A 26,156-nucleotide genomic window follows, 5' to 3' on the forward strand; every position below is an offset into this window, starting at 1 on the left:
ACAGAGCCTACTGAATATGTAACTTTATTTTTCTTTCTAAGCCTTTTGTTAAAAAACACATAGAAATCTAGTGTGGGGACTCTTCTTAAATTCTTTTGACAGATAGAATATTCTTTTGAATATTTCTTCTTGTAATTTAAATAACCTCGTGAAGAAAACTATTTCTCTATGCACAACACTTCTGCTACCCTGTGGTTCCCTCAGTTAAATAACCCTCCCAGGACCCAGAGTTAGCATAGACCTCACAGATTAAGGGCTCAGCCCCATAAGATTACCCCCCCACACACACACACACTCCAGACACCAGTCACAAGTAGTGGGCCCCGAGGTTACCCACACCTCTGTCTGATTTGGCTACTCAGGGGATTCCCACAACCCCCTCCTCTGGCTCAGTAATGTGCTAGAATGGCTCACAGTATCCAGAGAAACTTCATACTTCCTGTATTAGTTTATTACGAATGATACAAATGAAGAGCCAGACAAAGCGGTCCCGAGGGCTAGTTCTGGAAGGCTCGGGAGCTGCTGTCCCCGTGGAATTGGGGTTTACCGCCCTGGCTGGTTGGCTCAGTGGTAGAGCGTCGGCCTAGTGTGCGGAGGACCCGGGTTCGATTCCCGGCCAGGGCACACAGGAGAAGCGCCCATTTGCTTCTCCACCCCTCCGCCACGCTTTCCTCTCTGTCTCTCTCTTCCCCTCCCGCAGCCAAGGCTCCATTGGAGCAAAGATGGCCCGGGCGCTGGGGATGGCTCTGTGGCCTCTGCCTCAGGCGCTAGAGTGGCTCTGGTCGCAATATGGCGACGCCCAGGATGGGCAGAGCATCGCCCCCTGGGGGGCAGAGCACCGCCCCTGGTGGGCGGGCCGGGTGGATCCCGGTCGGGCGCATGCGGGAGTCTGCCTGACTGTCTCTCCCTGTTTCCAGCTTCGGAAAAAAAAAAGGAATTGGGGTTTACCCCCCCCCCCGGAACCTGGCTGGGTTCACTGACCCAGAACCCTCAGAACCTGTCTAGTGAGAGGTCTTGTGGAGACTCCATTCTGTAGGGCATGGTTGACTTCATCATTGGCTGTCCCTGATGAAATCCTCCCCTGCTCCCTCCCCCCTCCTTGGAGGTCAGGGATGGGGTACAAGTTCCAACCCACTCTTCACAAGGTTGGTCTTTCTGGCAGGCTGCCAGGCCCCCTCTTCCAAGAGTCACTTCATTAGCATAAACTCTGGCTGGGTGGCCAGAAGCTTATTCTGAATAACAAAAGATGCTCCCTGCCCAGACCAAGGAAATTCCAAGCCTTTCAGAATTTCTAGGGTAGGAACTGGGGGTGCAGACCGAATGGATATTTCTTATATAGAAATGTCCTAGCTCACTACGGTCCTCTAAAAGAACTGGTGCAGTCTGTGGGCTGAGGGAACAAGGGGGCTGTCTGCTACGAGCATCTTAAAAATGAAACCAGCAACGACAGACTATGGAGACACAAAGGAATGGCTTTAGTACATTCTGGGGCTCGCTCACACAGTTCTTTGACATCGGTGGGTACAGAGGAGTTAATAATGAACATTTACAGCGTATAGAGACGGTATTCAGGAAACAAGAGAACAGTGACGGGTTCTGTGGCCTGGGGCCTGCGCCTTTGAGGGGTCTGACATTGCAGAGGTCTGTTAGCCTAGATGTATGAGTAAGAGTGACGGACAAGGCTCTAGACTGGGTTATTGTCTCTTGTTCACATTTCCTGGTCTGCAGGTTGAGCTGTTGGAGGAGCTGGAAGAGCCTTGGGGAGGTAGAGGGGAGTCTTCCCCACAGAGGGGTCACATGGATGCACGATCCATTATGAACTCTCATCTCCACCCTCTCTCTCCTGCCCCCACAGCGAACACTGGGACTCAGTGTTTCTATTCATGTTTTGGTCTCTCTGGTGACCGGCCCCCACTCTGAAGCTAGCTGGGAACCCACCAAGAATCACCTCATCAGAACAGAAGAAGTTCTTGTCACCCAGGGATTTAGGAACGCTGTGTCAGGAACTGGGGCAGAGATCAACATGTGTCTACTTCTTATTTCACATACAGGGAGTAGCCATTTCAATGTCCCAGCTGCATATGGGGGTCTTTGATCGATCTCCCGTTCTTGTTCAGGTGCCAGGCTTTGTCAGCTGTTTTCAAGGTTATTGGAGATTGTCCTTGGTCATCAGAGATAGGAGCCTTTTGAGCCCTTACACCTTGATTGACTCTCATACCTTTGGATCTCACTGGTTTTTCAGACTGAGGGTTTCTCATACTTCTTGAAAGTTTGGGCAGGCATGTTAAAACATTTTTATATCATATCCAATACTTTCAGGCATTTTGTTTTCTGGAAGGTTTGCAGAATATCTAGCACAGTGCTGTGCTGGAAACCAAAAAAGCGATTTAGCTTTTTTAAAAATTAAGGAAGGTGTGAGAGGATACTGCCTTCTAGCTTTGACTTGCATTTCCCTGACGACTAAGGAAGCTGAGCATCTCTGCGTAGCTTTTTAAACGGTACACCAAGTCCTTGCTTGAAACTCTCCAGTGGCTTCCCAGAACGTCTGGAATCAAACCTAACCTCCTTACTCTGGCCACAGAGCCCTCATTGATCTGATCCTGCCAACCTCCTTCCATCACACATGCTCTTCTCCTCGGTCTAGGTGTATGGGCCACCTTCCTATTATCAGACACACTGAGTTCATTCTGGCTGGGCAGCTGTTCCGTCCTTGACCCCCCCCCCCCATCTTCTAATGGCCGGCTTAGTCTTGTCATTCTCATCCGAGTGTGTTACCTCCTCCAAGATGTTTTGTTTGGCTCCCCAAGCTAAAGTCAGCCCCTTTCCTGTCATGTCCCCTGTTCATTCTCCAGCAGGCACCCCATCACGTGGCTTGCATTTTTGTGCAGCTGTCTTTGCCTTCTAGGAGGGGTGCCCCGCAAAGCTGGTCGTCTTCAGTGTTCCAGTTCCGGCTCCCAGAAGAGTGCCTGCCGTGGGGTGATGACTCCATAAATATTTCTTTAATTGGTAAATGGAACAGACCTCAATTTCACGTGGTTTAAAATTAAAATCTTTATCGTTGGCGTGAGTTAGGGGTATTAACCTTCATTTATCTTCAGTTAGATGACTGGCTGCCTGAATAACATTTTCTGGGAATTCGTACCTTTGTGTTTTCCTGTCTTATAGCGTTTATCAGTTCAACAGATAGCGTGCTCAGTTTGGGTAATTTGAAGAGTCTGATCAAGTACTGTTTAGTGAGAGAACGCAGGATTCCGAGAAAACACAGTTGCTAGCTCAGTGCCCTGGGCTGTTCAGTAGTATCCCTAAACAGGCAGGAGGGAACTCCTGCTGGAACCCGAAGGAAAGAATTGTGGAGAAGCCGGCCTTGAGAGGAGCGGTGTCTTTGGTGGAAGGCTCGAAAGGAATCAATATCCAGACCTCTTTGCTCCTCATTTCTCCCGTTTCCGGCCGGTGGGTCCTGTTGGCTGACCGCAGTCAGACGGGAAAGAGGAGGGGACCTGGTGATGTGTTCCCTGCAAGCCAGGCCCCAGGGCACAGAGCAGGGCCGAGAGGGTGGACCATGCACCCGGAGGACAAAAGAGAGGTATTCAACACATCAGAGAAACCTCTACTCAAAAATTCCTGGGTCCTTTTTGTTTAGACATTTGACCAGTGGTCATTGTCTTCGTGCAATTTAACATTACAGCCAACCTCTATACTTGGAAATGCTTCCTGTTTTGTCTCTTGGTGCTTCCGTTCTCGCAGCTGTCCCGTTCGTTTGCAGTCCGTTCCCTCTTGTCTCCTTCCTCCCGAGACCCGGTGTACTTACCTGCAGCCGCGGATCTGGTCTGCAGTCCACACGGAACAATAGCTCCTGAAGCTGTGTTAATTCACGGGGGGGGCTCCTGCGCCTCCTTAGACTCTTAGTCAGTAAACTTATTTTCCACAGTAAACACCTTTCCTCGCTACTGTGTTGCTTGTGGACTAAGAGCTTCGTTACTAGGGGAAGACTGGGTTGGTTTTAGCTCGCCAGACTGGAGTACAAGGATTCTGAGGCTGCATGCAATCTAGTGAGTGTTTGTACGATCAGTTCAGAGCATCCGCTCCAGGCACAGGAATGAAACGTTGCCGCACGTGTACTTGGATTTGCTTGCTTGGCCTTCCGCACTTGGCTTTGGCCGGCGTTCCTCGGACCCGGACTAGCTGGCTTCCTGGTGCCTCCCATTGTGGTCTTTCTTACTGTGTTTTTGTGCAGCCCCAGTGGGACAATGACAACACAGGACATTTTCATCTTGGGCGGAACAAAGTGAGCTCTGATTTTGAAGGGATGACTAGGGAGAGCCTTACTCTAACTTCCTAGAGATGCTTAAAATCTTGTGAATGTCAAAAGTGATTCTATGAGAGTAATTTGTAAGCTGTTAAGGGGGAAAAGAAAAAACCAAGAGGAAAATAAAAAGTCATCGTCTCCTGATCACTCTTACTGACTTTGCTATTCAGAAGCTTATAGGAGTGAAACGGACTGTCGGTGCCATTGGGACTGTCTCTTCTTTTAGAAAGAAGGCTGTGTGCTCAGAAAGGGGTTGATTTGCTTGTGCAGTGGCAGGGGAGGGGGCCGGAGTGAGAACTTCCTTCTCCTGAGCCTGTGTTCTGTCCATTCGGCCATGGTTCTTGTGTTGAGCCCAGGACTAACTTGCTAGCATGGACGGCTAACCTGTTGTCTTTTGTGCGGGTATGTGTGAGCTCTCCAGCTAGGTTGGAAGCAACTTGAAGGCAGTAAGCAAGTCCTAAATTTCTAAACCCATACAACAGTGCCTGTTTAGAGTACAGTCTATGCTTTGTTTGTATGCTGAATGAGTTCATGAAATGTCTCTTGAATAGATTGGTGCTCTCTGTTGAAGAATTAATGATTTAGGACAAAAAAAAAGGGCTAAGGATTTACTGGAGACAAAGGCTTTTGGTAAGCCCAACGGTTAACAGTATTTATCCTTGGGGCAAGGTCGAAAGGGTGCTAATGATTGGAAGACCCTGAGGATTGTCTTGATGAATTTGCATGCATTCAGCTGGAGGCCTGTCTAGGTCAAGAGGCACTGCGTGAGCAAGGCCGGCTGAGAAGTGTTTGGTTTTAGGGTGGGGGTAGTTTTTCTCCAGAGCTGATAGAGACCTTCTCTGGGTCTCTGGCAGGCTGGGTGCGGTGCCCCGGGGGAGAGGAAATATGCTGTGGGCTGATAATAGGGGCCTTGCCATTCAGATAGTATTGCTAGAGAAGGCTTTCGAATAAACACATTTCTTCCTGTTTTCACTTTTTTAAAAGAGAAGTCCAGCCACCTCTCCTTCCCTGTGTATTGAGCTGCCTTGTGCTGATGAGCGTGGGACAGTCAGAGGCAGAGTGGAGGGTGTGGAGGGATCTCCCTCTTTAATTCCTTAATTCCTGAGCGCTCGGTGGAGGAGCAGGGGCCATCTGGAAGCCAGAAGAGGAGGCTGCTAATGAGCTCCTTGTTTTGCTCCAAAGACTTTTGAATCGATTGTTCAATTCCCTGTGACTTCGAAGCCTGCCTCCGCTTTGATGCAGTGTGCAGGGAGGCTGTCGCAGGGGCTCCGTGCTGGACTTACGCCCCAGCAGCTGCTCCTGTGTGGGGTTTTTTGTTCACTTCCCCCGGCTTCCCACGTCCCCGGCGCTGCAGGTGCCTGCGGTGGGGAACGTCTGACCCGTCCCTTTGGTCCACGGTGCTTGATCTGCACTGTTTCCCTGTGGCTGGGCCCTCCTCTGAGACAGACATCAATTGCCGAGATCAGAGTGGGCTGGCTTTTGAAGACGTGGTTTAGATTTCGCTTTGCAAACCTGCTGAGAGCAGTGGGCTTCCTTTCCTGTTTCCATTCCATCCCCCTCCCCTGAGGGCACGGGGCCAGCGGCTTCACATGACCAGGGGCTATTGAAGTTGCTTGCACATTCATTTCAAATTAATTCCTATATCTATCTGTATCTATATATGTTTGTCACAGGCCTCTAACAGCCATTGTATTTCCTTGATCTTGACATTGCTCTAGCAAGGCTGCCGTGAGCGAGAAGAATAATTTCTGTGCACTCAGGAAGGTGAGGACAGAGGAAGGGTTCTCATTCACCATGGGCGTCGTATTAAATGCTGCTCTGCGTTCTTGCTTTTGTATCATATTGGGACCTGGGTGGTGGTGTGAATATCATGGAGGATATTAGTTATCCAGTTGAGCTTCTAGGAAAACCTCTTTACGCAGCCATAATACAATTATTGATGACCCACTGTATGCCAGACATGGAGGGGGGGGCTTGAATACACCATTTCCTATTCTTACAACAACCCTACAAGATAGTTGGTGTGATCTTTGTTTTATAGATGGGGGGGAAGCCCCTAGAGCTAAAATGTAACTCAGTCGCATGTCAGGCATGTATATGTGAGAGGCTCTTTGGTCTTACTGAGTCTAAAGTCTCCTCTCTTTGCTCTATACCTGGGGGGCCATAAGCGAGCCAGATCTCGCTTGCCACCTGTCTTTGTTTTATTAGGATGTGACCACAACCATTTGTTGACCTTTAGTCTCTGGTTGCGTTCATGTGATAATGCCGAGTTGGGTCAGCTTGACAGAGAACATATCTGGGCCGCAAAGCGGGAAACAGTTTGATATCTGGACCTTTAAGAAAAAAAGTTAGTGGTATGGCCGAAAGGGGCCGAGTATTTATTTAGCAAACAGGACCGTTTTCTGGCCGCTCGCGTTGCCAGGTACGAAACCCAGAGTCTGTCATCGATCTGTTGGTCTCACTTTTCCCCCACTTTTCAGTTCCTTTTGTCTTGTAAATATTTCTGTTATGGTTTTGTGGAGAGTCCTGGCTTTTACCTCTGAGTCTAAATGCCAGCTAGTAATGGTTTGATTTATTTATTTAGAGATTTCCTGTCAGAGCCTTGTAATAGATGGTTTGAGATTCCAAATGGTTTTGTGCAGCTTGGGTTTTGCAGCGGGTCTTTCTTGAAGGGGGAAATAAAACACCCAGATAATGTAACCGTGCAATGACTTAGCAAGTTCTGCTGCTTTCGTTTGGGAAGGGGGAACGTCCCTGTGTTTTCACCGGCTGTTCGTCTACTATTACACGGGCAAGTTCCAGCCAAGGTGCGTCTGGAGAAATATTACGGTTCGTTTTATACTCCTTGGGCTTATTTGGAGGCTCGGCTAGGAGGAAGCAAGTTGGAAGGCAGCTGTTTCCAAATGTCAGTGTGTATAAGAAACAGTTGGGAGGCTTGTTTTCCAAAAATGTAGGTTCCCAGACCCTCGGCCTCAGAGATCAAGAATCACAGTAAGTCCGCTGTTGCTGTTTCTGGTGCTTACGGACAACGGCTGGTTCGGGACCGGAGCCGTGGCTGACTGTCGTGATTCTAGGTCATCCAAACAGAGATAGTGTCCTAGGCTCATTCTCTAATTCTGGCTCCATTTATCTTAGACCCTAATACTGTGGCTGCAGAGCTCAGGTGTTTATTTGAGTAAACCATCACAGGAAAATCGTGTTGCTGTAAGTGTGTTTGAACTACTTCTTTTTTGCACAACCTCCAGTGACACTCGCATTTTATGGGATAGGCCATACTTTGTAGCTCTGCGGTTCCTCATGATGCCCGTCTCATTGGATTTTAATGTCAACCCTGGGGGCAGATGTGGCAGGTAGTATAATTTTCATTTATCAAATGAGAAAATTGAGATTTAGGAAACAAGTGATTTTTTTCCCCTCACAGTACAGCTAAGAAACAGTCTGTCTAGAATCCCCACCCTCTGCTTCCGGTTTCTCGTCCTGCGTTCCATGGCGTGCACTGATTTGTCCTTATGACCCCCATTCTGATTTTGAGAGGAAAATATAATCCTTTATAATTCGTGGCCTTCTGAGAGGAAGGATGCGCTGTCCGTAGTTAAATACTTGGTAATGTATCGTAGGTGGGTCACGGTGGAGGGAGGTGATCACTGGTGGATATCGGTTGGTTGGGGAGTCCGATGTCTTTGTAGAACACTGCTAAACATAGAAGAGGAAATCTGTCTTCTTTCTCTGACAGAAACTTTATAAGACGAGTCGGGAGATGCAGGAGCGGATCATGGACCTGCTCGTGGTGGTGGAGAATGAAGACGTCACCATGGAGCTCATCCAGGTGAATGAGGATTTGAATTACGCCATCCTTGGATGTGAGAGGTAAGCAGATGGGAGGTACACCCCCTCCAGCCCCGCCACCAAGTCCAGTTTCACTGCCAGTCACTCAGCGTTCTTGTTAGAGTGCCTACAAGGTGAACGCTCAGGAAGACCAAGAACAAGTTCAGAACAAGGTCACCTTCCTCCCTAGATAGAGGATCATGGTCCTGGTCTTCGGGCAGCTTGTTGTGTGGCTTGCCAGAAGGCGCAGTGCCGGGAGCATTGCTGGACACTCACTCAGGCTGCGCACTCCCCTAGCCTGTGAGCGGGACCCGCATTCATCACCTGATGTCTGCACCGAGCACACCGTGGGCTCTCAGACGCCTCAGTACTATACACAGAGCCTCTCTGTCAAAGTGAGGCTGAGCCTGGGTTTGAAATGGACGAGGATGTGGAAAGAGAAGGGGGAAGGGGGGAGGATATGGAAAAAATATCCTATGAAAAGCCAGGCAGTCAGTGAGGAAATTTTTTATATGAACATAGATTTTTAAAATATTTTTTGTTCATAATAAAAGTACAAAGGGAAAAATTTGAAATACTCCTAATTTTGTCACTAATATTTCAGTTTGTCCTAAAATTTTTATAGGTATGTTCATAAAGGGACTATATATACTTTTGTTTCTTCCTTGGTTTTATTCCCTGCATAACATGTCTTAGTGTGACTTGTGTTTTTAAATGCTTTTGGGAAACCATTATTATTATTATTATTGTTATTGTTATTGTTATTTTGAGAGGAAGGGAGATAGAGAGACAGACTCCTGCATATGCCCCAACCAGAATCCACCCGGCAACCCCTATTTGGGGCCGATGCTTGAATCAACGAAGCTCTCCTCAGCACCTGGGGCCGACGTTCAAACCAATAGAGCCTCTGGCTGTGACAGGAAAAGAAGGAGGGGAAGAGAAGCGGATGATTGCTTCTCATGTGTGTCTTGACCGGGGATTGAACCCAGGATTTCTGCATGCTGGACTGATGTTCTACCCACTGTGCCAACCAGCCAAGGCCGAAACCATTATTTTTAATAGCTGCATTGTGGTCCCTATTTCTCTCCCAGTTCACTTACTAGGCATGTATGTTGTTCCTATCTCATTTAGTCATTCATCAGAATAGTAGTTCTTTAATCGTATTGTAGGGAAACACCTTACATTGTAAATCTCTACCCAATTGGCAGTTGAAATAAGTGCTGTGGAATGAAAGTATAGGAGGTCTGTGGGGTGAGCATCACATCGGGACCCAGTCCATGTTGGGAGAAGGGAACTTCCCTGAGGAACTGCCCTGTAAGCTGAGAGCTACGGGACAAGGGGGAGTCGGCCGAACAAGGGGCAGACTGGAGGAAGGCGCCGTCTGGGAAGCTCTGGGAAAGCACCGTAGACCAGGGGTCCCCAAACTTTTTACACAGGGGGCCAGTTCACTGTCCCTCAGACTGTTGGAGGGCCGGACTATAAAAAAAAACCTATGAACAAATCCCTACGCACACTGCACATATCTTATTTTAAAGTAAAAAAAAAACAAAATGGGAACAAATACAATATTTAAAATAAAGAACAAGTAAATTTCAATCAACAAACTGACCAGTATTTCAATGGGAACTATGCTCCTCTCACTGACCACCAATGAAAGAGGTGCCCCTTCCGGAAGTGCGGCGGCGGGGGCTGGATAAATGGCCTCAGGGGGCCGCATGTGGCCCGCGGGCCGTAGTTTGGGGACCCCCGCCGTAGACCTACACCGGGGGAGAGAACGTGCACCCAGAGCCCCGCCCCAGAGAGCTGCAGTGCTGCGCTTTGATTGACAGGCGGCCTGTTCCTCAGTCTGAAAACATTGCTACAGACAGTCTCCTGACCACTGCTTTCCAAACCTGCCCCCGGGCTCTCCTGCCTCAGAAACTCCGCAGCCTCTGAGATCCCCACACGTTTCTAGAGCCGTGTTTCTGAGTACGAGTGGTGTTGGCATTTTGAGGGGGACAGTGTCTCTGCCCCTACTCACTAAATGCCATTGCGTTCCTCCTAAGAGGCCTTTGGAGACACCCTTCGGGGCACCGTTTCCGACGAGAATGATTGGGATTATGTCCTGGTGCAGCGGCTGTCTTCCTAGCCAGCTGATGAAGAATGAGACCAGTGATAAAATCGCCCTGGGTCAGAACTTGGTGCTTTCAAACAAGTTGCTTAACTTTTCTAAGACTTAGGGTTTTGGGGTTTTTTCCTGTTTGTGAAAGAGGATAGTCCTACTGCTGGGGAGGGTTTTCTCTTTTTGTGTTTGGGAAATGAAACGAGGTGATGTATATAACAGCACTGGCACCCCTACAAGATTAATGTCTTCCTCGTCCCCATTAACATCCCACTGAGCCTTTTAATTTTATTGACTAGATTTTTTCCCCCGCTGAGTGTGAATGAACCAAGAGAATCAGGGAACTAAAACCAATAGCTGTGACATCAGCCCTTGGCCTCACTCTCTTGTGCTTGCCGCCCGTCAGACAGCAGCTGTTTATACAAAGAGAGGACGGGGCGCCCCCAGAGGCCGGGAACCCCGCGATCGGTCTTCTCTTAGCTCTGAACAAACTCAAGACCCTTCGCCCTCTGTTTTCTGCGGCAGAAGGTCTTTGTCAGCGGAGAGACAGCTAAGGAGAACCACATGGTTTTCGGCAGAGTGCTGCCTTCTGGTTTTCATCGTGGAGAATTCTGTTCCAAACCAGAAGACCGGTCACTCAAAGCTTCCTCTGCAGGGGACTTGTGTTTATTTGGTCCAGATATCGGGCGGTTGGATTACACCCGCGAACAGCTCTTTCAGATTCAGCTTTGAACTGTGTGTGTCTAAAGCAACTGCAGTCCATTGTGACACAGAAACACTAAGTCTTGAGATGCAGCAACTCCTGCCCCTAGAAAAGATACATCTGGCATGTGAGTTTGCTACCACAGCTGTAACAAATTATCAGACTCTGCCTAAAACAACATAAAGCATCTTACTGAGTTCTGTGCGAGTGGGAAATGGGTCGTCATCAAGGTGTCGGCAGGGCTACGTTCATTTCTTTTTTGGAGGCTCCAGAGTCTCCTCCTTCATTTCCTGAACTTTTGCAGCCTCTAGTAGCTTCCTGCTTTCCTCGGGTCATGACCCCTTTCCTGTGTCTGGGAAGCCAGCATCAGCTGGTTGAGTCCTTGTCACATGGGGTCACTCCTGCTTGTCCTCTCCCTCCCTCTTCCACATTGAAGGGCCTCTGTGATTACGTTGGGCTCATCTGTATCATCACCAGGATGCTCTCCGTAGTAAAGTCAGGGCGCATGCGAAACTGATCGATATTTCTGTCTCTCTCTGTCTTCCTTCCTCTCTAAAATCAGCAACTGAAATAACTGTTTAAAGTCAGCTCACTAGCTGCCTTTGTTCCACTTGTCATCTAACCTAACATATTCACTGTTCTGATGATTAGGATGGGGATATCTTGGCGGGGGGGGGGGGGGGGGAGGCATCATTCTCCTTGTCACAGCCGGTCCTTTGGTTCCCAAAGCTTCACACCCATCCCACATGCAGAATAAATTCACCCATTCCATCATCCCCAGAGGTCTCCACTCATTGCATCCAGGGAATAGTTATGGAAATAAGGAAATAGACATTCCTGTAAGCATTACACTGGGCTTGAGCCGTGAAGGGTGTTCATACCCAGCAGGTAACTAACTAGCATACAAGAAGTAAATGCTGTAAGTAGATGGAAGAAAAAAAAACACACACAGGTGTTTCAGAAAGGGAAATATCCTTTAAACTAAGGGCATGTTCCCAGTCACTGTAAGCTTTTAGACCAGGGGTCGGGGACCTTTTTGGCTGAGAGAGCCATGAACACCACATATTTTAAAATGTAATTCTGTGAGAGCCATACAACGACCTGTGTACGTTACACATTATCCAATAAAAATTTGGTGTTGTCCCAGAGGACAGCTGTGATTGGCTCCAGCCACCCTCAACCATGAACATGAGTGGTAGGAAATGAATGGATTGTAATACATGAGAATGTTTTATATTTTTAACATTATTATTTTTTTTTATTAAAGATTTGTCTGTGAGCCAGATGCAGCCATCAAAAGAGCCACATCTGGCTCACGAGCCATAGGTTCCCGACTTGTTTTAGACTTTAAAGTATTTAGATTCACGGAGTCAGTGAGTCATAGTATGAATACCATGTTTCTATAGCATTTCTTAGTTTGCAAAGCATTTCCACATTTCTCCACCTGTATTACCTGCAGATGCCTTGCCCCTGAGCATAACCATCTGAGGAGATGGTTCAAATAAGGCAGGGGTCTCAAACTCGCGGCCCGCTGAACAATTTTGTGCGGCCCGCAGACTAATCCATGAAGTTCAAAATATTTTGGATAAAATTAAGTAAGCCTAGGGGCCTACTTGTATTTTTCATTTCTCTAGCATCCTAGCTAGATATTAGCTTAGTTAACAGCAGTTGTTATGCGAACTACAGTTTCTGGTCGTTTTGTGACACTGAGTAAACTGCATGTACGATTGTGCTTATTGTACTGATTTTTTTTTTGTTTTCAACTGCAGTGAGAAAAGTGTTGCGTAACAGTTGCCTTTTGTAGACCTAGTGCGGCCCGCCGAACGGCTGTGATCTTGCTCTGCGGCCCACATGCTGAGTTGAGTTTGAGACCCCTGAAATAAGGGTTAGGAAGTCAGATCCATGGTCATATAGCTATTTGAGAGTAATGCTGATACTTGGACCTTAGACTTTTACCTTCAACTTTACTATTCTTTCAAATCCATTATTTTACTTGTTTGTTTATTTATCTGCTCCTCCTTTACCTATAGTGTACCAGCAGTATAAACTTTTTAAAAGATATAAAAGGTCAGTATTGTTTAAAAGATATAAAAGGTATCAGATGTCTTGTAAAAATGAAGATAAACAGTGAAAATATGACAAATGACTTTGAATTTTTATGGAAAATTATAAGGGCAAAATTGGTAATAACTTAAATATTTGGGAATAATAAGAATACTTAAATATATGATACATTCATAGGGTAAAATATGCAGCCACTAAAAATTGTATTTTTTTTTAATTTTTTTACAGAGTCAGAGAGAGAGTCAGAGAGAGGGACAGACAGACAAGAACGGAGAGAGATGAGAAGCATCAATCATCAGTTTTTTGTTGCGACACCTTAGTTGTTCATTGATTGCTTTCTCATATGTGCCTTGACTGCGGGCCTTCAGCAGACCAAGAAACCCCTTGCTCGAGCCAGCGACCTTGGGTCCAAGCTGGTGAGCTTTGCTCAAACCAGAATAGCCTGTGCTCAAGCTGGTGACCTCAGGGTCTCGAACCTGGGTCCTCCACATCCCAGTTCGATGCTCTATCCACCGTGCCACTGCCTTGTCAGGCTAAAGATTGTATTTCTGAATAACAAAAAAATGCTTGCAAACCTGTGGTGGCACAGTGGATAAAGCATCAACCTGGAATGCTAAAGTCGCCAGTTCAAAACCCTGGGATTGCTCGGTCAAGGCACATATGGGAATTGAAGCTTCCTGCTCCTCCCCCCTTCTCTTTCTCTCTCTCTCTTTCTCTCTGCTCTAAAATGAATAAAAATAATTTAAAGAATACAGAATTATGTAAAGTGTAATTTCCACTAAGTGTAAAATAGATTAATTTACAGAAAAATGTATTGGCAGGAAATACATTGTAATGTTAAGGACTCTTTCTAGGTGTTAGAAATGATTAGGGACCATTTCTAGGTAATGGAACTATTATTATGTTTAATACTTTCCCATTTTCTGGCTTTCTCCAAAGGGCATTATTACCTCTATACTCTGGGAAAAAGTTATTAAAGTACTTTATTGGGAATTAAGTGGTGACAAAGCTGATTGTTTTTGTTCCTAAATACTTGCATATTAATTTATTAAATATTGTAGCATTTTCATGTCCATTTTCTTTTAAATACTTATATGTTGCTAATTCAAACAGGTTTATTAGAAACCAACAGAGGATTTTGGAGCAAAATAACCAGAAGGAAGACGCCAATGTAAGTGAGATGTTATAAAATACACAGTTGAGCAGTTGACAAATTATACAATGTGGGGCGAGGCTTACGTTAAAGTAAGTCTTCAAAAAGAAAAGCTATTCCTTAATGACTGGGGTGCTTTTGGTGGTGTAGAGTACTTGCCCTAATAACTTGACATTATTAAGTTATTAGTAAGAAGTCAGAAGAAGATGCTCTAATTCAGCAGGAACCCACGTAGAGGGTGAGATGTGACTGGTGCTTAATTTGCCTGTTGCATGGAAATTTCTCCCTCAAGATGCATCCAAGTAGAATCTTCCTTTCTCCAAAGGAAAGCTTCTGGGGAGAAAAGGCCTAGGTGATAAGCGACCTGACTTTTTTTTCCAAAAGATCTTTGCGTTTGCTTTGTTTTCAGACCACCAGTGAGCCTTCTGCGCCATCCTGTGATCTTCTTGACCTAAGTCCTAGCCCTCCGGATCGCACGGCCACTCTGGGGGAGCTCAACGCCGTGAACACTCAGCTCTCGAACTTAAGTGAGCAGGCGTGTGGGCCTCTGCGGCCAGCGGAAGAGCTCAGTGGGAAACAGCTGTCCCTGGTTTCACGATTCTGTGCAGCCGGCGAAGGGCTGAAGTCAGTCTGAATATCAGAACGACGTCAGGAGATGTCGTTACTTGTGGGCAGATGGTCGTGTCCGACCCAGTATGGGAATGAGCTGAACCTGGGGAGAGGAGGCCCTCGAAACTCATCCCACTGGCTTAGAACCCTCTAGAATCCACATGGCCCGCTTTAGAGAGGTTGTTCCATCCCATGGCCAGAACTCAATAAGTCTACTCAGAACACACACACCGTTGTCTTTGGGTTTCGCTGCCATACTACAGCATCAGGTCAGGGATCACCTGATGTAGAGAAATTTAGGAATTACGAAGTCTTATGCACACGGTGTTGAAATGTAGAGGAGAAAACACAGGCTTTTGAATCGGAGGAGTCCGAGTTGAAATCCCAGTTCTGTCCCCCTTAGCCCTTCCTACCTTATAAAGTAAGAGCAGTGGTTACTTTAGTGAGTCTCCGTGAAGGTAAACGACCAGTGTGTGTAACATGCGTTGTTGGCTGGGGGTTACCCGTCTTACCCATCTCATCTCCTACTGTCTGGATTCCCAAAACGTTTGGGTAAATTACAAAAGAAGGATGTCGAAATTCAAACGCTGAAGTCGGGACAGTTCTCTCTAAAGTAAAATCAGTTCGTTTTTTCTCACATTAGATTTTTCCAGAGTGAAAATACTTGGTATCCCTGCATTTGTGGTTTCCTTACAACTTCCTTCATTTCTGAAATGTTGGCGGCTTGCTGATGTAGAGCGGCGGGCTGTGTGGAGTCCCTTACATTAAAGAGTTATCTGACGTGCTCAGAAGGGGGGAAATGATTACTCTCTTTGGGGTGTCTCACTGGAGATGGGAAGTTAAGAATTTGGGGAGGTCAGGGTGGTGCTCTGTATCTATAATAGATTTTACATTTGAAGTTGGTAGAACGAGACACATAAAATCCCTTTCATTCTCGGCTTGCTTGGGATTTTAGAAAACCCAGCACAATAACATTTGTTAGCTTTTCAACAACCTCTCTCTGTGGCAGAGAATTTCTCTCTTTCCAGTTCCCCTCTACGCGGCTGTCAGATTTCTGTTCAAGGGAATTCCATAATTTTATGGTGACAGAAATCTCTCTCTTTCTCTTTCTCACTCTCTCTCTTTTTACTGTGGAAAACAAGTTACTGACAAAGTGTTTTCAAGCCAGACAACAAGTCCATTTTGTGTTCCAGGTGTCGGGTCTCCAAGTCCTGTTATAACGAACAGCTTGCAACCCAGTCATCATCCACAGGTGGATCTGCTCGCCTTGGAAAATGCAGAAACGCCCGTGTAAGTATTTCATCCTCCAGAACTCGCACAGTGAAGTGTGACATGATAGGAAAACTAGAGACTTCGGAACCAGGCAGACCTGAGTTCAGATTTCAGCACGACGTCTTCCCACGAGCTCTGTGACTGTGGGTAAGATTCTTACCTCGTGAGAGCCTTCATTTTCTTCTGGGAGTACTTCTTAGGAATGGCCTCACCAGTTAATGCAGGGGTCCCCAAACTACGGCCCGCGGGCCACATGCAGCCCCCTGAGGCCATTTATCCGGCCCCTGCTGCACTTCCAGAAGGGGCACCTCTTTCATTGGTGGTTAATGAAAGGAGCACATTGACCATCTCATTAGCCAAAAGCAGGCCCATAGTTCCCATTGAAATACTGGTCAGTTTCTTGATTTAAATTTACTTGTTTTTTATTTTAAATATTGTATTTGTTCCCGTTTTGGTTTTTTACTTTAAAATAAGATATGTGCAGTGTGCATAGGGATTTGTTCATAGTTTTTTTTATAGTCCAGCCCTCCAACGGTCTGAGGGACAGTGAACTGGCCCCCTGTGTAAAAAGTTTGGGGACCCCTGAGTTAATGAGTACTCACTGTGTGCCAGGCGTTTTGCTAAGCTGTTTTGTTTCATTTAATTGCAAACGTTCTTGGGCCCTGGCCAATTAGCTCAGTTGGTTAGAGCATCACCCGGACATGCCAAGGTTGCAGGTTCAATCCCTGGTCGGGCACATACAAGAATCAACCAGTGATTGCATAAATAAGTGGAACAACAAATCAGTGTTTTTTTCTCTCTCTCTCTCACTTTCTCCCTCCCTCTCTTACTCTCTCTCTTAAAAGAAAAAAAGGTTCTTGGGTCACTGCTCTTACCATTCCCCTTCTACTGGAGGAAAGGCTGAAGCTTAGGGAGTAGACTCGCCCGGGTTAACATAGCTGTGAGGTAGCACTTCTAGCAAATAGTTGCTTATTTTACTCGGTGATCTCATGGATCTCACACTTCATTGTGCTTGAAAACCACATGGGTGGCTATTGAAAAGTAAAATTGCTGGCCCCCAGAATTCCGACTCAGCAGTAGAGGCAAAGTCAACCACCCCAGTGTCTACAGTCGTGAGCTTTTTCCACCCCTCCATGTTTGCAGTTTAATTTGTTCGTCACAGAACAAACGAGTGCTGGAATTCTTCATAACAGAAAGGACCCTTGGAAAACAGTGATGATGGGGTGAAGTATAGGTCATATCTGTAGCCCAGTTACTCTCAGGCAACAGGCTAAGGAGAATAAGAAGTGCCTGTTAATTGCCTGCTCGTGTTCCTGCTGGGCCTGAGGCAGGCTCCCCATTAGTCACGTTTCACAGATGAGGAAGCCAAGGCTGAGGAAGATTCTCTGCCACAGGATAGCGAACTAGTGCATCAGCAGGTTCAGGTTCAGGTGGGTCTGATTTGAGAGCCTGCTCTCTTTTTTCTTTCCGCACTTTCGTTTTTAATTTTTTTCTTATGGTAAAATTGACACTCCGCCCTTTTATTTATTTATTTTTTTGATGTGCATACAGTTCTATGAATTTTAATTTTATTTATTTATTTTAGAGAGATTTATTGATTTTAGATAGAGGGGAGAGAGAGAGAGAGAGAGAGAAGAAATGGGAAGCATCCACTCGCAGTCGTTGCTTCCTCCCATATGTGCCTTGACCAGGCAAACCCCGGGTTTCCAGCCAGTGACCTCAGCATTCCAGGTCGACGTTTTATCCGCTGCGTCACCACAGGGCAAGCCAGTTCTATGAATTATAACATACACAGATTCAGTAACCACCACTACAGTCAGGATACAGGGTTTTGCATCAGCCCCAATGGCTCCCTGTGCTGTCACCTGACAGTCACGCCCTCTTCCCACTCCCAGTCCTCCGCAGCCATCAGCCTGTTCTCTGTCATCATAGTGTTGTCTTTTTGAGAATGGTTTCTCAATAAAATTACACAGTATGCAGTAGTTCCCGAAAAGGTTGTGTAAAACGGGCATTTGCTTATATGTTTTGAAGCTCTGTTATTACATGCACTTTAAGATTGTTCTATCTTCTTGGTGAATTGACCCTTTTTTTAAAAATTTTTTAAAAATCTTTATTGATTTTACAGAGAGAGGACAGGGGTAGTGGACGAGAAATACCAAACTCATAGTTGCTTCACTGTAGTTGTTCATTGATTGCTTGTCATATGTGCCTTGGCCAGGCAAGCCCAGGGTTTCGAACTGGCGACCTCAGCACTCCCAGTCAACACTCTATCCACTGCGCCACCACAGGCCAGGCGACCCTTTTACCATTATATAATGTCCCCCACCCTTGTCTCTTGTAATTTTCTTTGCCCTGAAGTCTACTTTGATAATGAATGTGGCTGCTCATTCTTTTGATTAGTGTTTGTGTGGTGTAATCTTGTTCCCTCTTTGTCATTGTAGTCATATCAAAATATTGGAGATGAGTTTCTTGTAGATTCCATATAGTGGTGTCATGCATTTTTATGTCTTCTCATGATTTCTGCCTTTAATTGGTATGGTTAGACCATTTCCATTTAATTATATGTTTGGGTGAAGATCTACCATTGTGTCATGTTTTCTGTTTGTTCCTTTTACCCTTCTGTTTCCTGTTTTCTGCATACTTTTGGATTATTTGAATGTTTTCAGTATTACATTTTGTCTATTGTGATTTTGGCTGTGTCCCTGATAGTTTACATACGGGGTGGGGCTGCTTGCTCTGGGGATTGCAGTATACATAACTTTTAAGTCTACTTAGAACTAGTATTTGACCGCTTGAAGTGAAATGTAGAAACCCCTCATCGTATAGATCCCCCATGTAAATGATAGTTATTCATGTTACACCTCTATACATTGAAAAAAATAACTACCAACCAGATAATATTATAATTTTTGCTTGCAATCCACAAATATATTTCAAAGAACTCAAGATGAAACAAATAGTCTATTATATTTACACAACATTTACCTTTTCTGTTGCTCTTTTATTTTCTTCTGGTGCAGTTTCTGTTTTCTCTGAAGAATTTCTCTTTGCCAGTTTTTAGACCAGGTCTGTCAGCAGTGAAAATCTCTTCATTTTACTTGGCTCAAGTATCTCTTTATTTCATATTTGTTCCTGAAGGATATTTTCCCTGGATATAGAATTCTGGATTAACAGTCATTTTTCCCAGCAGTTTTTAAACATGGCTCCACTCTCTTCTGGCCTAAATGGGAAACCTACCTTCATTCAACTTGTTGTTCCCTATAAATACTGTATTGTTTTCTCTGACTGTGCTTTTAAGAACTTTTTTTTTCTTGCTAATTTTGGACAGTTTCGTTATGATGTGACTGAGCATAGATTTTAGTTTATTCTGTTTTGGGTTTGCTGACTGTATTAGTTTCCTGTGGCTACCATAAAAAAAATACCGCAAACTGGGTGGTTTAAAACCACAGGACCTTATTTTCTCATAGTTCTGGAGGCTGGAAGTCTGAGATTCGGCAGAGCCACACACCCTCCTGGGCTTTTAGGGGAAAGCTGTTCTTTGCCCCTCCGTATTCTGGTGACTGTCGGCATTCCTTGGCTTGTGGCCGTGTCACTCCATGTCCCGCCTTTGCCTTCACATTGCCCGCTGCTTGCTCTAAAATTTCCACTGATTTTCTCTTTCGGACTCACTTGTCACTGGATTTTGGGGCCATTCGAATAATGCAGGATGATCTTGTCATCTCAAAACCTTAACTTAAATACATCTGCAAAGATGCTTTTTCCAAATAAGTTAACATTCACAGGTTCCTGGAATTAAGACAAGGAGATTCATATTTTGGGAGGAACCATCATTCAACCGACTCCACTGAACTTCTTGAATCTGTGGGTTTATGTCTTTCACCAAATTTGTGAAGTTTTCAGCCTTTACTTCTTAAGATATTTTTTCAGCACCACACACTTCTTGCTGCCTTTTTGGGATGCTTGTTGACATAAATATTAGATCTGCTGTCATTGTTTGTTCATTACTTGGACAATTTCAGTTGATCTATGTTCAGGTTCACTGATTATTTCCACTGTCATCCCCATTTGCTGTTGAGTTCATTCTGTAATTATTTTAAAATTTCAGTTATTATATTTTTAAATTCTAAAATTACCATTTGACTCTTCATATCTTGTGGTTCTTTACCAAGACTTCTGTTTCCACTTTTTTTCTTTCTTTTTTTTTTTTTTTTTTTTTTTTTTTATTTATTTTAGAGAGGAGAGGGAGAGACAGAGAGAGAGAAGGGAGGGAGGAGCTGGAAGCATCAACTCCCATATGTGCCTTGACCAGGCAAGCTCAGGGTTTTGAACCGGCGACCTCAGCACTTCCAGGTCAACGCTTTATCCCACTGCGCCACCACAGGTCAGGCATCCACTTTTTTTCAAGAGTGTTTGCAGTTGCTTGTTGAAGTGTTTGTGTCAGAGCTCCTATAAAAACTCAGATATAATGGTTAAATACAAAAGAAAAAGAAATCTCAGATAATTTCAGCATCTGTGTCCTCGTGATATCAACATCTGTTGATTTATCTTCTTTTGCTATTTGAAATGTTCCAAGTTCTTCAGGTGTCTAGTAAGTTTGGATTGTGTATTGGACATTTTGAACATTATGGCGTACTTGCTCTTATTGAAATCCTATTGAGAATGTTGATATTTTGACATTAGTAGACAAACAGCCTTGTTAAGTTCATGCTGCAGTTTTTATTTTTTATTTTTATTTTATTTTTATTTTTCTGAAGCTGGAAACGGGGAGAGACAGTCAGACAGACTCCCACATGCGCCTGACTGGGATCCACCCGGCATGCCCACTAGGGGTGACGCTCTGCCCACCAGGAGGTGATGCTCTGCCCCTCCGGGGCGTCTCTCTGTCGCGACCAGAGCCACTCTAGCGCCTGGGGCAGAGGCCAAGGAGCCATCCCCAGTGCCCAGGCCATCTTTGCTCCAATAGAGCCTTGGCTGCGGGAGGGGAAGAGAGAGACAGAGAGGAAGGAGAGGGGGAGGGGTGGAGAAGCAGATGGGCGCGTTTCCTGTGTGCCCTGGCCGGGAATCGAACCAGGGACTTCTGCACGCCAGGCCGACGCTCTACCACTGAGCCAACTGGCCAGGGCATACTGCAGTTTTAACCTGTCTTCTGTGTACTGCGGTTCTGTGCAGCCTAGTTTTCAGAGCCTCTGCAGCACTATTCAGCTCTGTCTCACATGTACATCACTCAGTGGTCCGTCTTACATCTGGACGGCAGGCTGTGTGCTCAGTCCTCACGTCTTTGGCACCCAGGATTTCACAGACAACTTTATGAGTTTGTTTCCCCAAATTTGTCCCTCTTGGTGGTTTCTCTGGTACTTTGCCTTCCTGGGACTCCTTTTCTTGGTGGCCCAGTCAGAAATGTGTGGTTTGCTCTGCCATGCATTTTCTTCACTATGCTGGTGTCTGGGAGCCAATGGCAGGAGGGAGAGGAGAAAAGAAACAAGGGAGGCTCACCCTGTCCTCTTGGGATCACAGTCCTACTACCTGCTGAAGAGCAAGGCTCCCCCACTCAGAGTTAGTTCCAAACCCCCACAGGTCCCTGTTACCCCGATGTCACTGCAGCCACCTCGGGATTGCCGAGGGTCAGGGGTATGAGAGCAGAGAAGACGAGAAAGGTGGGTGAGGGGTCAGCACTCTCTGAGCACACTGCCCCTTGGGGGAGAACGAGGGGGCTTCTCCTAGCGCTCGGTCTGTCCTCACCGCCCACTGTTGGGTCTGAGGGTACATCACATTCAGGGAATACCAGAGAGAAAAAAAACGATCAGTTCACCCATGAATTCAGAGAGACTCAAGTTCTTGTCTTCTTTCCAAGTCACCTGCAACTGTTTACTTTTTAGTCCTCAAGTATTAGCCCTACGTGTTCACTCCGTCCAGGGTTTCTGGTTGCTTTTAGTGGGAGAGACAGGATGCAGTCTGTTTACTCCATCTTACCCAGAACCAGAACCAGAACCCGAACCCTCCCTGCTTCCTTGCTATCCTCTACTCTGCATCACCTCTCGTCCCTCAGGGGATGGTGGTGAGGTGGCGACTGTCCGGGAGAGTGGACGGCTCTGCTTTGCCTGGTCTGGGACTCACGCCCTGGAGTCTCGGGCTGCCGTTGCCTGGACAGTGCTGTCTTGACTGCCTTCGCTATCTGGGCATCATGACCTGGTGGGCCCTGAACCAGATGGAATTGTTTTGTAAAATTAATACTTTTGTCGAGTTTGAAGGTGCATTTTACTTTTCATTTTTAGACCAGGAAAGGTCATCTTCCTTTGTGAGTTTGTGTTCTCACTGTGGGGTAATCATGCTGTGTTATCGCACTATCCTAGGTTTGCCGAGAGGACCAGCCAACCCCTCACCCCTGATGATACCTACGAGAGTGTAAGTAACAAGCCTTTCCCTGGCAGTGCGCCCAGCCAGGCTATCCTGGTAAAAAGGGTCTCCTGGTGGTTAATTCTAATGATTTCCTCAGCCTCTCTTTGTATTGATGATAGAGTAAAACAGCCCTTGTTGGGACTTTTCCTTACTGTCTTTTACATCTTTTATTTATTTTTTTAATTATAGTTGACATACAATAATATTAGTTTCAAGTGTACAACATAGTGATTAGACAGTCATTTAACTTACAGGATGATCACCCTGATTAGTCCCACTCCTATCTGACACCGTCCATAGTTATTACACTATTGTTGACTGGTCTCTATGCTGTTTTACATCCCTATGCCCATTTTTTTTTCTTTTTCTTTTTAATTTTTATTTGATTTTTAAATTTTTTTCGCATTTTTCTGAAGCTGGAAACGGGGAGAGACAGTCAGACAGACTCCCGCATGTGCCCGACCAGGATCCACCCGGCACGCCCACCAGGGGGCGATGCTCTGCCCCTCTGGGGCATCGCTCTGTTGCATCCAGAGCCATCTTAGTGCCTGAGGCAGAGGCCACAGAGCTATCTTCAGTGCCCTGGTCAACTTTGCTCCAATGGAGCCTTGGCTGCGGGAGGGGAAGAGAGAGACAGAGAGGAAGTAGAGGGGGAGGGGTGGAGAAGCAGATGGGTGCTTCTCCTGTGTGCCCTGGCTGGGAATCGAACCCGGGACTTCCGCATGCCAGGCTGACGCTCTACCACTGAGCCAACCAGCCAGGGCCCCATGCCCGTTTTTGTAACTGGCCATTCATACTTCTCAGTCCCTTCCCCTTTTCCTTTGTCTCCCTAAACCCCTCCCCTCTGGCAACCCTCAAAATGTTCTCTGTTTCTCTGAGTCTGTTTATTATTTAGAATCCACATAGAGGTGAAATCATACTGCATTTGTCTTCTTCTGTCTGACTTATTTATAGAGGAAGTGATAAAGAAGTGGTGGTATAAATATACAATGGAATTTTACTCAGTCATAAAAAAGAATGAAATCTTGACATTTGAGACAACAGGGTTGGCCCTAGAGGGTCTTATGCCAAGTGAAATAATTCAAACGGAGAAAGACTTTAAAAAATTTTTTTTTTTTTGTATTTTTCTGGAGAAGCAGGGAGGCAGTCAGACTCCCGGATGCGCCCGACCAGGATCCACCCGGCATGCCCACCAGGGGGCGATGCTCGGCCCATCTGGGGCGTTGCTCCATTACAACCTGAGCCATTCTAGCTCCTAAGGTGGAAGCCATGGAGCCATCAGCAGTGCCCGGGCCAGCTTTGCTCTAATGGAGCCTTAGCTGCGGGAGGGGAAGAGAGAGACAGAGAAGAAGGAGAGGCGGAGGGGTGGAGAAGCAGATGGGCACTTCACCTGTGTGCCCTGGCCGGGAATTGAACGCGAGACTTCCATATGCTGGGCCGACACTCTACTGCTGAGCCAACTGGCCAGGGCCAGTCTTTGAAATCTTTTAAGATAAACAAGTTGAGTCTTCCTTCTGTTAGTAAGGTGAGCAAGGGCCAGAATTCCTTCCGTGTTGTTCATATCAGCTGTTTCCACTTCTTTCCTCCCATCCTCTGTGACTGGCTTCACACGGCCTCCCGCCCTGACCCCTCCATCCTCTCAGTGAGGGCAGCAGTGGCCCCCACGGGACCCAGCCCAGCACTGCTGTTTCAGCCCGCCTCCTACCTGATGTATCAGCAGCGAGGGACAAAAGCAGTCACTTCCTCCTTTTTGCACACGTGGCTTTCAGGCACCCCTCACTTCTGGTTCTTTCTTAGTCTCACTTCTACTTCTGTCTCCTTTGCCGGCCCCTCCTCCTCACCTGGCCTTTCAGTGTTGGAGACCCCACAGCTCAGGCTTCTGACTTCGCTGTCTGTGTTCCTTCTTCTGTGGCCCTTTGGTCTCCTGCCTTGAAATAGCACTCAAATTCTGACCGCTTACGGTTGCCATCTGCACCCGTTCCCCTAGCCCAGAACCTGTCTCCCCTTCCACGTGCCGTCTCTCTCTCACTTCCCAGCGGGCTCCCCGCCTGCCCTTCCTGCAGCCCTTCCCTCCCCTAGCCCAGAACCTGTCTCCCCTTCCACATGCCGTCTCTCTCTCACTTCCCAGCGGGCTCCCCGCCTGCCCCTCCTGCAGCCCTTCCCTCCCCTAGCCCAGAACCCGTGTCTCCCCTTCCACGTGCCGTCTCTCGCTCACTTCCCAGCGGGCTCCCCGCCTGCCCCTCCTGCAGCCCTTCCCTCCCCTAGCCCAGAACCCGTGTCTCCCCCTTCCACGTGCCGTCTCTCGCTCACTTCCCAGCGGGCTTCCCGCCTGCCCCTCCTGCAGCCCATCCCCTCCCCTAGCCCAGAACCCGTGTCTCCCCCTTCCACGTGCCGTCTCTCGCTCACTTCCCAGCGGGCTCCCCGCCTGCCCCTCCTGCAGCCCATCCCCTCCCCTAGCCCAGAACCCGTGTCTCCCCCTTCCACGTGCCGTCTCTCGCTCACTTCCCAGCGGGCTCCCCGCCTGCCCCTCCTGCAGCCCTTCCCTCCCCTAGCCCAGAACCCGTGTCTCCCCCTTCCACGTGCCGTCTCTCGCTCACTTCCCAGCGGGCTTCCCGCCTGCCCCTCCTGCAGCCCATCCCCTCCCCTAGCCCAGAACCCGTGTCTCCCCCCCTTCCACGTGCCGTCTCTCGCTCACTTCCCAGCGGGCTTCCCGCCTGCCCTTCCTGCAGCCCTTCCCTCCCCTAGCCCAGAACCCGTGTCTCCCCCTTCCACGTGCTGTCTCTCTCTCACTTCCCAGCGGGCTTCCCGCCTGCCCCTCCTGCAGCCCTTCCCTTTTCAGTACATGACGCCCCCGTTTCAGCTGCTCAGGTCCCAACCTGGGAAACTAGTGCCTGACCCTCTACCTTGGTACTTTCTACCTTCAAAATATATCCACCACCAGCCAGACACTACCTTCCCTTCTACACCCCCACCCAAGCCACCGGCTGGGTAGTGCAGTGGTCTCCCCGAGGAGACCTGCTGCAGCCTTCCCCTCCTTCCCCACCCCACCCCCACTCCCACCCAGTCTGTTCTCAAAACAGAAACCAGAGAAATCGTTAAAAAGTAGAGTCAGATGATATCATTCACCACTTATCTCAGGGGTCGGGAACCTATGGCTCGCGAGCCAGATGTGGCTTTTTTGATGGCTGCATCTGGCTCGCAGACAAATCTTTAATAAAAAAATGTTAAAAATATAAAACATTCTCATGTATTACAATCCATTCATTTCCTACTGCTCATGTTCATGGTTGCGGGTGGCTGGAGCCAATCACAGCTGTCCTCCAGGACACCACCAAATTTTTATTGGATAATGTATAACATACACGGGTCGTTGTATGGCTCTCACGGAATTACATTTTAAAATATGTGGTGGTCATGGCTCTCTCAGCCAACATAGTTCCCGACTCCTGCCTTATTTGCTCTACGCCCACCCATGATTTTCTTCCTCACTTCACGTTACTCAGCAAAAGCTTAAAATGCTGATCTCACTCCCCCCACCCTGACCTCTCACCCCTGCCTCAGAGCATATGACCTGTGTGTCCATGCAGGTCATCACAGGGCCCACTCCAGAGTCAGGGCTCCACTCTCTGCGGGCAGTAGTAAGGCATCCCCTGACCACTACGATCACAGCGGTCCCCGCCCCACCTACCCCGGCCTTTCTTGTCCCCGTGACCCTGCTTTATTTCAG

At 47.1% G+C, this 26,156-nt stretch overlaps 1 protein-coding gene and 1 non-coding gene across 5 annotated transcripts in view; both read left to right on the top strand.

Moving 5' to 3' along the window:
- The window catches only part of TOM1L1 (target of myb1 like 1 membrane trafficking protein), a 56,527-nt gene that overhangs the window by 22,977 nt on the left and 7,394 nt on the right, over nt 1-26,156 (top strand). For all 4 annotated transcript variants that reach the window (XM_066263999.1, XM_066263998.1, XM_066264000.1 and 1 more), the window contains 5 exons: nt 8,040-8,173; nt 14,113-14,170; nt 14,562-14,679; nt 15,955-16,051; nt 22,384-22,435. In XM_066263999.1, the coding sequence (XP_066120096.1) occupies nt 8,040-8,173; nt 14,113-14,170; nt 14,562-14,679; nt 15,955-16,051; nt 22,384-22,435 (459 nt within the window). The remainder of the gene's footprint in view (nt 1-8,039; nt 8,174-14,112; nt 14,171-14,561; nt 14,680-15,954; nt 16,052-22,383; nt 22,436-26,156) is intronic.
- On the top strand, nt 549-624 carry TRNAT-AGU (transfer RNA threonine (anticodon AGU)). Its single transcript has one exon. It is a non-coding gene; the product is annotated as a tRNA-Thr (tRNA).

The sequence above is a fragment of the Saccopteryx bilineata genome, chromosome 2 (genome assembly GCF_036850765.1).
Source record: "Saccopteryx bilineata isolate mSacBil1 chromosome 2, mSacBil1_pri_phased_curated, whole genome shotgun sequence".
Lineage (NCBI taxonomy): Eukaryota > Metazoa > Chordata > Mammalia > Chiroptera > Emballonuridae > Saccopteryx > Saccopteryx bilineata.